The sequence below is a fragment of the Ambystoma mexicanum genome, chromosome 11 (genome assembly GCF_040938575.1).
Source record: "Ambystoma mexicanum isolate Mex_15411 chromosome 11, UKY_AmexF1_1, whole genome shotgun sequence".
Taxonomy (NCBI): domain Eukaryota; kingdom Metazoa; phylum Chordata; class Amphibia; order Caudata; family Ambystomatidae; genus Ambystoma; species Ambystoma mexicanum.
In genome coordinates, this window is record NC_090934.1 from 779,030,690 (window position 1) to 779,045,219 (window position 14,530).

General features: G+C 41.7%; 1 protein-coding gene across 2 annotated transcripts in view; it reads left to right on the plus strand.

Moving 5' to 3' along the window:
• C11H11orf16 (chromosome 11 C11orf16 homolog) overlaps positions 1-8,025 on the plus strand; it is a 251,596-nt gene extending 243,571 nt beyond the window's left edge. For both annotated transcript variants that reach the window (XM_069623695.1, XM_069623696.1), the window contains one exon: positions 1,497-8,025. In XM_069623695.1, the coding sequence (XP_069479796.1) occupies positions 1,497-1,610 (114 nt within the window). In that variant the 3' untranslated portion in view covers positions 1,611-8,025. The remainder of the gene's footprint in view (positions 1-1,496) is intronic.
• Positions 8,026-14,530: the final 6,505 nt, after the last annotated feature.

Genomic DNA, 14,530 nt, shown 5'->3' on the forward strand with positions numbered 1-14,530 from the left:
GAGAAAGAGTGAGATGTGCATGGATATTTTTTGTTCCTGTGCTGAACCCTGTTGGGTTTGCCTGTAATAAACCACAGTTTGAACTTGCCATTGACTGATTCCTCTGTGTATCCTGGGGGAGGGAGTAGGGCCCTCCAAGTCCGCAGACTTCGTGTCCCTCTGGTATAACTGGGAGTCCGTCCCAAACACTGTGGTTGCTCCTTCCTCACCTCTGTGGCAAATTGTAAACGTTTTCTTTATTATACGTTGTGTCAGGTTAACTGTTGGCAAGACAATCTTGTAAAAGTTTTCCACCTCTTGTCCTGCGTGTTTCTCCAGAGACTTTCACTAACCTCTTAGCGTTGTTGGACAAGTGGTCCTCTGTGAGCTTGACCCACCATTTAGCTTTGTCAGTTAATTATTCCCCAGAAACTTTCAGCAACCTCTTGGTTTTTTTCAGGCAAGTGTTCCTCCGAGACTTTAACCAGCTCCTTGGCTTCGTCAACCTTTACTCAGAGACTTTTCCCAGCCTCTTGCTGTATCAGGCAAGCGTTTCTCAGAGACTTCGGCCAGGCTCTTAGCTTTGTCAAGTAAGCGTTCTTCAGCAACCCAGAAACATGTGAGGTCAATCAGAGGCAGAGCACCCCAGTATCCTCTCCTATAACTAGAAGGTCTGGTGCCGCTTCATCCTCAAGCAACCCATTAGTGGTCTCTGGTGTGCGGCAGACAAGGCAATTCGAAGGTGCACCACAATGTCTGACACATTCTTAATGCTGCGCTCCTCTAATTATACTATATAGCATGCAACTCAATTGGTACAGTGATTCCGTCCTCCTTACTTCACACCCGAATGGTCTTGCTGCTTTCAGCCTGCCCCTCTTTCCCAGCATACCCAGTGACCCTCCACTCCCCAGTCCACTCCCCAGTCTGATGGAGCAAGCAAACACGGTCAAATAATGTCTAATGGCCATTTTGGATTTTAATATGAAGTGAGTAGGAGTGTCATTGCAGAAGTGTGCTGCAAACATGCCAGACTGTAAGTAAGAGGGTGGTACTTTAAATTCTTTTTCCTTATCGATAAGGGTCATTCACCATACCACACAAACAGATTTTACCAGGAATCTCATCTACCCAAATAGGTATTGCATATCCAAAGAAGAACTCCGATTATACACCGAGTTCATTGTAATCTAGAGAGAAAGAGAGAAAATTACATCGCAGCATGCCCACCTTGGATGTTTATATGGATACAATTTCCGAAGCACCTTAAAAAGGCTCTATATAAATAAGCAATCCTTTGTGTTCATTATCATTGCAGAACAGTACCAACCCATAATGGGCTAAACACTGGTAGGTTGAGCTTACATTCCCTATAGGCGGCCATTTTAGCCCATTTAACCTATTGTGGGGCTCATCAGTACTATAAGATTTCATCTTCTGATGTGAACTTAAAAAATGTGAAAATGGCATAAGAGAGATTGCAAATACTAGCATGTCTTTTTTTTTTTAATTAACAGGAGGCCCGGAGAAAAAGGGTGGAAGATCACTACCGGCAAATGGCAGAAAAAGTTTATGAAGCTGAAACAAGACGTTCAGGACACAGAAGAAAGGACATATTGGAACAGATGTAGCCCATATTGAATTCTTATTTTGTATCAAATAACATTGACAAATTGTTATTCTAATCTTACGCAGTGCTTCCACTTGTCAGCAAGAAAAGAAAAATACCTCAAAACATAAATACTTAAATACATATATTTTTTAAACAGAAATATACCATTTTACCTCGCTTGCATTTGAGCAGTAGCCCTATTTTGGACTTTTTCAAAGAGCACTTTTTCCATTTTACACATTTCTAGATCTTATTTATATTCTAATTTAACTTTTACTTGCAGATAATAACAAATCATCATTGATATATATACGCATTAGGGTGTGTTGCCCCAGAAGACCTTACATAATAAGTTTGAAATATGCATTTAATTTTAAGCAGAAAATCGGATGTAATTAAAACAGCAAACAATAAAATAAAAATTATTCTATCATAGAAATGATTCATGAATAGCACGCAGACTGAGTAATAGTCTTATCAATATTGAATACGTTGATATTGGTGCAAACAACATATATAAGTGATTGATGTACTAGGTTATAATATTCCATACATTCTATTGTGGACTTACTTTTGAATTGTATTTCGGCTAGAGTAATAATATTTATTTTAATCTCAACTATAGTCAACTAATACATCATATGAATGTTTTACATTTTTTAGATGTGGCAAAGCATCAAAAGAAAGGGGGTAGAGAGAGAGAGCGGGATGGGTGTGTGTGTGTGCATGTATGAATGAGGGGAACGGCCAGGCTGAAGCAGCTGTTATTCCTTTCATCAAAGGGATTATCTTTTTGAGAAAACACAACAAGGAGCTCTGTTTCATTTGGGAGTCTTACTCTTTTGGATTTCACACGAGGGTTAAATACCCCATTGGTCTACAACCACGTTTTAGCTCACTGCACCCTTTACAAAGGAGAAATATTCATTTGCATATCAGTCTAGTCCCACCCACTGGGGCAGTGCAGCACCAAAATGCTAGGCAATTCTCCTCTGAACAGGAGCACCATCAGCAACCCCAGATGCGTGTTTCGGCCTAGTCGGGCCTCATCAGTGAGGTGAAACTTTGCCTCTCTAAGGCAAGGTGAGCAAGGGGTCCACGCCTGGGTTACAAAAAGTACATTGAGCTAAAACATGGTAGCAGACCCTCCCAAGGGGGCAACTTCCCCTTCCCAAAGAGCATGTTATTTGTCTGTTTGTTCTCGGTAGAGGGGCTCCCAGACCTCTTTTTGTATCCTTTGGATTTCAGGTATCCTTTCTTTTTCTAGCTATTTACTATTTTAATAAATAATTGAAACATACACAGTTATTATGCACAACGTATTATATGTATTACATATCATATATTTAGGATGTAAAAATGATGTATAAAATAAAATATAAGCAAAATCAAAACCCTAGTATATAGCAAATGATCAACAATTACACTAAACACTTTATAGATACAATCTTTTTGCACTGAAAACTATGGTGTCCGTGTGCTAGGAGAGGAAAGAGGCAAATAGAGGACAAAAGCGGTAAGCACTTTTTGATATTGTTAACTTAACATTAACACTCAGCTATTCCTTGCAATATCTACATATAGAATCTGATTGGGTGCATCTCCAGATGGTTGCCACATATTTTGTTATTAATTCTACTTTTGACCGCTCATGATACGCATCTCTCTTTGCATCATTGGTAGCTACGTTAAGTCATTTATCCCTTTCTTGACATCGGGTAGTCTCTGACCCCCTTACTCACCAGTGCTGCTCCACCAATCCATTTAATTTATATTTTCCTTACTTCATTAGAGGTAAGCATCACTGAATAGGATTGTGCATGCAGGTGTGTGTGCACATGATTCATAAGTTCCATCTCACATTTGTATTACTGTTGATGTAATCGGACAGAATATCATGGCTAAAAAGTAACTTCTCTTATTGTTTCTACTTCACTTCACTTTTATTTTACAGGGACACCAATGTGTCGCTTCTCCCCTTCTTTCCCCCTTCCTGTTTCTAACCCTGGCCCAATTATCTCCCCATGACTACTGTGGTAGGTCAGAAGGAGGACACAGCCTCCGATTAGAGATTCCACTCATTTTATAAAAGAATAAGGTTAAGCCTGTCTTTCCCTATTCTACGAGGCTTCCCTACATAACAAAACTAGCTACGGTGCTAGTCAGTGAATGTCTATAATTGAAGAACCGTCCACTGCCCCAACTCTAATCTATTCGACCCTACCACTAGTTCTAAAAACTAAAATAAATAAGTCCTCCCTTCTAATGAGGTTTTCTGACTTGACTTTCAATCACTCTTCAATAAACGATCTTCAGACAATCTCTTGTAGTCACTCTCATCAGTTCATACATTTCATGTAGTGAAGTGTTCACTTTGTGCATCTTTTCCTTGTTTTCCTTATAATGATTGGTCCTTCTCTCTTTCCCTTGGCTACATTGCAACAATTACTGTTCCCCTCAGGAATATCACTTAATAGTTCAATTGCCTTGAACTTTCCATTCTCAAGTTTCTGTAGCACGTACCCAACATTTGCTTTCTTATCACATTTCTCTTGCATGATTGGCTCTTGTCTGTCTTTTGGACCTTCAGGTCTGACTGATACTCTTAAATACTTTCCAGTATACTTGTCTCTCAGACTTGCTTTTACTACTTGTGTTGGTTTTCTCTCTGTCTGTATTGAAGATGCTCATTCACTCTTAATATATCTTTACTCTCGTGACTGCGTCGAGTAGGAGCAGTCCAATAAGGATTTCCATTCACTCTGCCCATCTCTTTATTCCAGTGACTGGGACGAGTAGGAGCAGTCCAGTAATGAGTTTCATTCACTCTTTCGATGATTTTGCTCTCGTGACTGTGATGAGTAGGAGCAATCCAATAATAAACTTTCATTCACTCTTATACCTTTAGTCTTGTGACTGGGATGAGTAGGAGCATTCCAGCATTGATGCACAATCACCTTCCCTGCGTCTCCCGTTATCCCCGTTACCTTCCGTGGCAAGGGTTAACGTCACCGGGTGCTTCATGGTCTCAGGATAGCCTTCCTTTCCTCCGCTACTGGCATCTCGCCAATTTTGATTTCTCTCTCTCTCTCTCTCTCTCTCTCTTTTTTCCTCCCCCCCCCCCCCCTGATGAGCGGTTTGGTACTCCGGGTTTCAACTGTTCCCGAATCCCCTGTATGGAGATGGTCTTTGAATTGTTGGTTGGACTCCTGGTCTACCACAGAGTTCCCGTGGTCACGCCACCATTTGGTGCTTCTCTCGCTCTGGTCTCTTCCGGACGCCATGCATCCATTCTTCTTCCTGCTGGGTTGTTTGCTACCGACTGTACCACTTCTGACAGCCCATGGCTCTGCTCGAACACTGCATGTCTTGTCTCCACTGCTTGCAGTCAGCGTGTGCCTCAATTTGAAACTTGCGGGCAATGTTTTGGATTCCCCAGAGTCCTCCCCTCACTGGGATGATGTTGCTGGAGGGCTTCCCCTGTGGAAAAAGCCATTCCTTCCTCTCTGTCTCTGCTTGGTTCTCTGTGCCTCCATAGGGCCTCTTCTTCATCCCAGTAGAATGTATATTTTACTAGGACATTTTCTGTTTCAGGATGGCAATACCAGATTTCAACTTGTTCTTCAGAGGTTCTGTCATCAGGCAGACATACTGGTTTCAATTTGAAGGGCCTTCTAGGGAGTTCCTCCAGAGAACAGGAGTCCAAAGGGGGAGTCTATCTCAGTGAGGTCCCGCTTTCCTTTATCCCTAGAGACGGTATTGAGTGGCGGGCTCACCTCCCTAGCTCACAGGCGGGAATCCCTGTCGGGGAGAAGGGACGACTTCTTGAGATTCGTCACAATCCCTATGAGATTTACAGCCAAAATGGCTTAACTGCAATATTTAGTGCTGCAATGTTTACAGTCATGGTAAAGTGGCCTGTGAGGGATTTATACAGGGAAATGATGGGGTAGAAGTGTGGGGTGGGGATAGTGGGGGGTAGTGAGGACACATGGTTGCCAGTCCCCTCATCATCGGTAACATTCCTAGAAGAGCAATATCTTGAGTTACCACATCAAGTGCAAGGGTGAAGAGCATGATTGCATGGAGATCCCAGTAATCAAGTACATTCTCTCTTTAATGCCCTGGAGTCAATAGTGACCTTTACAGTCAGAGGTCAGTGGGACTGATGAAATAATATAGACCTTGGAGGCTCCCAAGGTAGTCCTTCTTTTGTACCTGATGTAGAAAATAATGAAGTCCTGAGTTAAACTGCTAGTATAGAGTGGCCCAAGGCCACAGGGTAGGATTGGATTCCTGGGCACTTAGTGTAAACTACCCCTGAAATGTGGCACCCTGTTCTTTCTTTGTATTACAATGTAGGGGCAGCGACCATTCCTGAAATCATTAACTGGGGCTCAGCTGGTCTCTACCAAAAATATAGATGAGGGACTCAGGGAACCATTGGGCTAGCTCCTTGATTAGTGACATTTGAAAGGTAGGTGACAGACCAACCATCTGTTGATGAAGCATTTCTAATAACTGGAGATTCTATTTTCTTCTAAAACGATTTATTCACAATGCACATTGTTACTGAAAGTAACATTGCTGTCTAGGTTCTAAACCACAAACATAGATGTGCGTATCCTAATCTAATGGCGGACTGCTGTTCAGCTTGTCCATGATTCAGCTACATGCACATGGAGTATATAGTCCTGGCATGATTCTACCAGGACTGTCCTTTATTGTGCCATTACACTCTTCATCTAGGCTACCCTAGTTAGCTCTGTGTGCCAGCAAGTCACTGTAGGTGATTTTTTATCAACTCTATTGCAATAAAAGAAAAAGAACCACCACTTTTGTAAATAAACAATCCTAGTAATATATGAAATACAACCAGCTGAAAAGTGGGGCAATATATATGGCGTTTGTGGATCTGAAATCTTGTGGGAATTCTTGAAAAGGGCAAAGAATGACTTGGGATTGGTTGAATTACTCCAGGAAATGCACAGAGCACACATGGAAGAGGAAGATTTGGACCAACTAGGGAGTTCTCAATATCTATTGGAGTAAGACAGAGTTATGTCCTGGCACATACACTTTTCAACATTTTCAAAATGGGTGGTATTGTGGTCTAACTGCTTCTCTTCACTGATGACACAGTGCTAGTGACCAAGATGAACCAAGATGAAGAAAGGGCTTCTCGCTTTCTTGGTAACACTTTAGATTATTAAAAATCAAAGAACTTAGTAATTAAAGCCAAAATCATGGACTCAAGGCCTCGAAAACCACTTAAACACAAGTTGATAACATTAGGTGAGGTACGATGCAACATTTTCACATTTGATTACCTTGGGGCTTAATATTCTGCTACAGCGCACTGGTGTGACAACGTGGTGAAGAGTGCTACCTCTTTCAAACAGCAAGCTGGGTGTTTAGCAAGAAGTGTGGGCCAGATCAACGGCACCCTCCCCACTCAGAACGTATCAGGCCAAGGGGGTTGCAAGAGCTCCCCGTATTACGTGGGCTGCGGGAATTCAACAATCTTGGCTCATTAAAAATAGTGGAGAACCAGAGTCCGAAACCTTTGACTGCATAATCAAAAGGGTTTCCTAGCCTAATAGGATGCAGCTACTTGGAGTTAAGGGTCTAGAGATGCAATCGAATATTAGGATGGCTGGGGATCTGGCAGAGGCTTTGACTGTCTAGTCACAATAATAAACTGCTGGAAGCAATTTCCTTGAGCAGATGAGGCATTTTAAATGTTTAGACTGGAGCAAAAAGCATTATCCTAAGAAGATCCAAAAGAGGTATACAAGGACGCTCTAAGTGTTGTACTGGGATCGACTGGAAAAGGAAAAGTGAAGCTGCATGAGCATGCAAGCCATTGTTAATAACATCATTTAGAATGAGTAGCAAGCAATGAGAGAAGAAATCCTATACCACAAATGTAGTCTAGGAATACTCAAGGTGAAAACAGTTTTAAGATATGTTAAAAATCGCAAGAACACAAATGTTGCTGTAAATGTGTCTTGGTGTTTATGTGTCCACTGTAACAGATGGGCAAAACTTCTAATCCAAAATTAAGGTACGAGGAGGGTGCAAGATGCATTGTCGTGGGCCCTGTGTACCAAGCCAGAATTGACAGTCTTTTCAATTGCACAGTTTATGTAAAGAGATTGGCTTAGTAGGGAACAACTGGAAGTGAGAGTGAATGTAGTAAAGGAAGGAAAGGTGGGACTGCAGGAATTTTAATATTTGATTTGTGTCTCTTCATGATTGTTATGCTTTTTCATTTCATACCACCATTTCTATTACTTGAATTTGCACACATAAGTTTGTAATTATTTTAGTAATTTTGTGAACAGAATGAATGTATTGGTATATGAATATATTTTTTAAGATGTGAAAACTATGTAAAACCTTAATGCTACCCAATAAAATGTTAATTTTAATTGTGTAGCCTTTCTGTTGCCTCATTGTAGGTGAATATATGTAACTCTGGACTTCTAACTAAGCTATGCCTGCAACTACCCATTTCAAATTGCTGGTAAGGTCCTCAGAAAGCAGCATTATAGTCTCATTACTACCCGTAGTGGGGTGAACAGCCAGTATGGTTGGTCGGTACATGGTCTGAATCCAATGGTATGAGACCCTGCATTCTGAGCATTTGTATTACGTATTAGGGTTTATATAGTGCAAACCTAGCTAGGAGGCAACAGAAATATGTACAAGTAATTTCAGGTTAATAAGAGGCTGGTGGTATATAGCTAAGAGTAGCCTGAAGTACAACGTACAACAAAAATCATATGATTTCAGGGTAGGTCCACTAAGCTTATAAATATACTTGGAAAATTGGTACAACAACAGTCAGCCATGTCACACAATTAAAGTATTTGTGTTTCTATCTTGATTCCTCACCTGTAAAAAAGTCATCTTCGAAAGGCTACAGGTGAAAGGTATGGCTTTTCTTCCTCAGATGACCATGATAAAGCGTACTGTAGATTTTCAATCATCCCTCCCATTAATTATTATAAAACAAAAATAGTACCTTCACTTCTCCATGGCCAGGAGTTTTGTATACAATTTACGGAACCCTTCCTGTTAAAACTTGAAAGCAAAATCTGGAAGAAATCTTTGGTCCTCAACTGTGTTCAGGTTTCGATTATTCGTTACGAATTAGGCATAATTTCACCCAGTGGCTGGCTGAAATCGAACATTTTAACCTTTTACAGGCTACTTCTTGTCCCGCCTCATAATTCACTGTTTTGTGATTTTAAGATTGTTTTCCTAAAACAAAAGAGTGAGTGAAACTGTTTTACAGAGTAATTAGGCTTCCGTTGGCAAGCTGGTTTGCAATGCCACAGGAGTTAAAAGACAGCTTTTTATAAAACAATTGGTGGGACACAATTGAAACCAACAGGGTTTATAAAAATCACAATTCCATACCAAAAGTTGACAAACCTCTGTGCACTCTGCAGAGATATCTGATCAAATTCCTAAATGCATACTGGAGATCGCAGTTTTTGCGATTTAGAATAAATCTCATGCCCATGGGAGAAATTCTGGCCCACCGCTTCATTTCACCTACACTGGAAAAATTATCTTTTTTTTTGTGGTCAACTGAATACTCCCAAATCCTTAACACACTTGGTAATCCAGTGTCCCACATTGCACAATTTACAATTAACTTTGTTTAGGACCTTGGTTAATTCGGAACAATGATTGTTGGAGCCTGACTACTGGCTACGTTTGGCAAGTGAGAATGAAACTCGATTAACAATCACAGTTTTAAAGTTTCTATACACAATTAATATTACTATAAGATGGCAAGATGAAATTCGAAACCTAAACATTGAATGTACATTTTAAATATCAGATTTTATTGCACACATTTTTACGGATTTTGATGTTTTAGTATTTTGCAGTTTTGCGTTGTATATATATTAGCATTTGCACTTCATCAATGTATTCCAATTATCTATTTTACCTGATTATATTGTGCATCAATTTTGTGTAAGGTTTACTTGTTTAAACCTTTGTCACAATAAAATAAAATAAGAACATAGGCATCCCCTGAAGAGCAGGGCCTTGAGTTTCTTACAGAACTGCAACAGTGTTGGAGTGGTCTAGATTGCAATGGGGTGGTGTTTTAGTTGGCCACGGCATAGCAATAGAAAGCGTGTTTCTGGTTTTTCTCTTTGAATGCCTCAAAATAGTCTATAATGAGGGCACCTGACCTGAGCCAGCTAGTTTTGTGTCTAGGTAGGCTGGTGTTTGGCAGTAGTTGCTTTATATCTGAGAAAGGCAGTTTTGAATAGTATGTCGGCTGGGATGGGTAGCCAGTTGAATTCCCTTAGGGTTGGAGAGATGTAAACAAATTACGTCCAGTTATGAGGTGTGCAGGGTGACCATGTGTTTGGCCACGAGGCCACTGAGGAGGACATTCCCCTCCATTGAGGTGTGGGACTACCGGGGCCTGAACATGGGTTCTGAAATCCTCCGGTGGGATGAAGGGTTCAACTTCAGGAGGAGCACTAGTTGAGACAAGGTGGTTTGGGCTGTTTTGTTAATATGTTTTCAGAAGGAGAAATTGCTCTTAATAATGAACTTGTGATTTGGCACATGGGGCCGACTGAGGTGTGAATCCATCAGGGTGCGTGTCTTTCAGCTACCCTTAGATGGCCTAATAGGATGGAATGCATTTTAGTTGGATAGGGTTTCAGGTAGGTACTTGAGATCAAGGCTTGGATGGAGGCAAGACATTTCTTAAGATGTGAAATGTCTTGGGTAGACATCTGTTTGATGTATAACTGAATATCCTCTGTGTATTGGTGAAATGAGATATAGGGGCAATGAGACGCGACCAAGTGCTTCCACATAGAGATTGAAGATCACTGGAGATTATAGATCCATGTGGGACTCTACAGGTGACTGGCTATTTGAAGTTACAGATATAGACTGCTTGGCATCAGTCCGAACGGTTCGAGGCAAACCAGGGGAGTGCTTTGCCTTTGAACCCCATTCCATCTCCAAGTAGGCTTGTAAGTATGAAGTAGTCTACTGTGTCAAATGCATCAATGAGGTCAAGAAGGACCAAGAAGCAAGGGTCCCATTTATCCGTATTTGGAGAGCATCTATATTGTGGGTTCTGGCAATTTTCATGCTTCAACTGGGTGTAAAATCCAGATTGGTAGTCACACAGCAGGCCATGTTAGTTAATCCAATTGTGGACCTAGTTGGCACTGTTTCAATGATTTCTTCCAATTAACGAAAGGCTAGCTATCGGCCAATAGTAAGCAAGGTCAGCTAGGCCAAGAGTTGAGGAGTGAGGGGATTAAGCCAGGTTTTAAGGTGCATGGGAAGATGCCCTGACCAAGCAAGGCATTGCATGTTTGAGGAACAGGGTAAGGATGGATCCTGAGAACTATTTCATGATGGAATTTTGTCATTGTGGTATGAGGTAGGTTTTAGGGACCTCATTATCAGTGAGGTCCCTTAGGTGAGGAGTATGAATGGTTTTCAGGGTTGTGTTGCATAAGGTGGACTCAGGAGTTTGGGTCCACACATTTTGATGCATTGATATGTTGTCTGAGAATTTGTCACGATAGTCATGGCATAATATGAAGCATTGGCTTCAACGACGAGTGCCTGGTGAGTACCATATAATGTGTTTATGGTGAGGTAGTCCTTGAGCTTATGTGTGTAAAACAATTTCTTGCGTTCGAATAGTGCACTTATTGTCAATCATCTCTTGGTTAAACCATGGGGGTTGAGGGTTTAACCCAGGTGCAATGATGTTTCGGGGGACCATGAATGTCTACCATTTCCTTCCTCGTTTACTTGAAGGTTAACAATAGTGTTGATTTTGGGTTTGGTTGAAGTGGCAGGAACACATAATGGATTCCATTGTCCCTTATTAGTCAGAATGGCATATGTAGGGAGAATGGGCGTGGCACCATGGTCTGTCCACTTCTCGGGTTGAGACATTTTAGAGATGTAGAAAAGACTAGGCTGTGTAAGTTTTCCCCTGATTTAGTGTGGTTCAGTACATCTTGTTTTATCTTAATGAATTCTGTGAGATGATAAAGAGCATGTGATCAGAGATATTATCAAAGAATTACCAACACCTGTGATGTGGGCAATAGATGGCATTCAAAATAGCAGAATGTTTGTGTGATAGTGAGAAGCTCCATGGAGTTCTTTGGCACCCGGTTGAACATGGTACAGGCCCAGTTGGATCCATGCTTGCTGCTGTGCCTGGGTGCGATGAGGATGTTTAAGACATGGCAGAAGGTGAGGGAGAGACATGTTTCATTCATAAAGATTGACATCAAGCTTGTGTGTGGAAAGGAGGTCAGCCGGTTCTATGCGTTTTGAAAGACTTTCATTTGAAAATCTGCATTTTCTTCATGCACTTTTGGTTGACCTGAATTTTTTTATGGGCTCCCCCATACTGCCCTCCTTACCCCCACCTTACCACTTAGATATAAAAATATATGTATATGTGTATGTAATTGGTCGATTCGACCAAAAGTGCACAAACAAAATGCATACTTTCAAATTGAAGTCTTTAAAAAGCCAGGATACCAAGCAAGCCATGTCGGTGCCATGAAGGACAGCCAAGTAAGTGTTGATTAGCATCACGCTGCATGATTAAGGTAGTGGCAGGAGGCGCTTGGCAGAGGTTGAATGGGAGTATGGAGTTCAAACTGAATGATGTGATGGTCTGACCAAGCGCACAGTGAGTTAGAATATTTTGGTGTTGCAGTTTAAATCGGCAACCCAGTCAAGGCTTCTTCTTTTGTCATGAGTGGATCCTGATATTAGTTGGGTAAAGCCTAGTTCTTGAAGGGATTGCTCTACCGCTTTTGTGTGGAGCTCGAGTGGGTCTTGGAAGCACAGGTTTAGATTACCTAGTAGTAGGATTTCAGAGTTGGGTTTGGTATGGTGTGACAGCAGGTTCATGATATCTTCAAATGAGGATAATGGACCAGAGGGGTCTGTATATCAGGTGTAAGAGAATAGTGCGTTGGGGCGATAACGGCAGTTTTAACGGAGAGGAGTTCTCCGGATAAGAAAGGTTGGGAGACAAATTCTCTCATGTCAAGCTGGGACTTGGTAATGAAGGCAAACCCCCCACCCCCTGTTCCTTCAGCTCTGAGGATAGTGTAGTTTTCAGGTAGGGCTAACATAAGCGCGGGACTTGCTGCTGGGTGTAACCAGGTTTCCGTGGCCGGTAAAAAGTCAAGGTTGTTGGCTGTTATGAGGTCGGCCATGTTGAGTGCGTGGGCCGTGAGGGATCTAGCATTTATGAGTGCTCCTTTAAGATTGGCGGTGTTAAAGGCATGGTCTAGTAAAAATTTTTATTGTCCCTACGGGTCAGCCATGTTTTTTTAAGCCTAAGTGGCTCAATTTTAGAAAACTTTCCTATGGACCTTACCCGAGTTTTCGTCCATTAAACGCACGCGAAAACAAGCACCAGGGAGCCGCCATTTTCTGATAATCCTATCTTTTCCCCGATCGCCTTGGCTGACCTGCTTTTGCGGCACTAAATCAATTCCCCCGCCCCTGAGCCTGACATTATCAAAACATTCATATTCCCCGCCTCTCCCCGTGACGTTACTGTGCTGCGTAGGCAAACGCGCCCAGTCGTCTTCTGCGCGACTCCACACAGAACCCGGAAACCAACACAGATCAACTCACAACACAGCGCGCCACAATTCGGAATATGAAACTGTACTTTAAAATGAAACAGCAACACGGTACATTTGGTAAAGTACATTTATTTGACATTAAATGTTTAGAGAATATTCAGCAATTGCCATATGAACTCCGAAAGCCATTTATTTTCTTTTATCTGTATCCGCAATAACTGTTCCGTTTCATCTTGAGTCACGCGCCCTTCCTTTATGGTACACAGTGTGTTCATTTTCATAAAAAGAATCACTTTGGAAGCACGGTGAACCACAAGGCTGTTCCATCAACTAGGCACGAGTCCAGCGTAAGGGCTTGTGGGCCCTTGGCGACCGTCCCATAATATGGTGATCGTGCTCCAGTTGTTGACACAAAGCTGCAGGTGTCTGCTGAAGAATCCATCCGCCGGTGTCTCAAACAGATGGCAGTGGCAGAATGGGATCAAATACCTGTTATGAAAACAAAAAAATGATAATTAGTCTCGCTAGCCGAACTTCATTAATATTACTCATTTTATTTATTATGGCTGATCAGAAACTATTTGCTTGCAAGGATGGTTCAATGGAGTATGTTCGTCTCTAAAATCAATGCGAAAAGTAACAAGATAAATCGAGTCCAACACACAATGATAAACGACAGTCTACATACGTGAGGAATGATATGATATATGATAAGGCATTTGTAACGCGCCTATACTCAAGTATTTCTAGGCGTGACGAGGCAGGTGGGGAACAAGGGCAGACAGACAACGATCCTACTAGGCCAGGTGTCTTTCTGATCGCGCATGGGGAAGGGCTGTACATGGTTAGGTGAATACAAATTAAATAATAGGGCCAGCTGGTGGCAAGTGCAAGGTAAATGCCGGGAGAAGGGGCTGAAGGATACAGAGACAGTCCCGTAGTGCAGGTAGGCAGTGCAGGGAAAAGTGGCTGGGCCAAGGACCGAGATCGGTGAGACCAGTGGACCTGCATGCCCATGTGCCCACTACGAACAGTTTTACTTGCTTTTCCTAGCTCTTCATTCATTCATTTATTAATGCATCCATTCATTAAATCTTCATTCCGGTATAAAAGCGTGTAAAGATTTACTTACATTATATTTGAAATTTCCATTGTGTCTCTTCGTAATGCAGTCTGTAAAACGGACCGTGCTCTTGACAACGATTTTTCGTATACTGACCTAAAATGAAACTCGGTCTAGTTTCTGAATTTTCTGCCTTATCGTCTTACGTTATTGCGCACTCCCTTCAAATGTAGTTCTTTC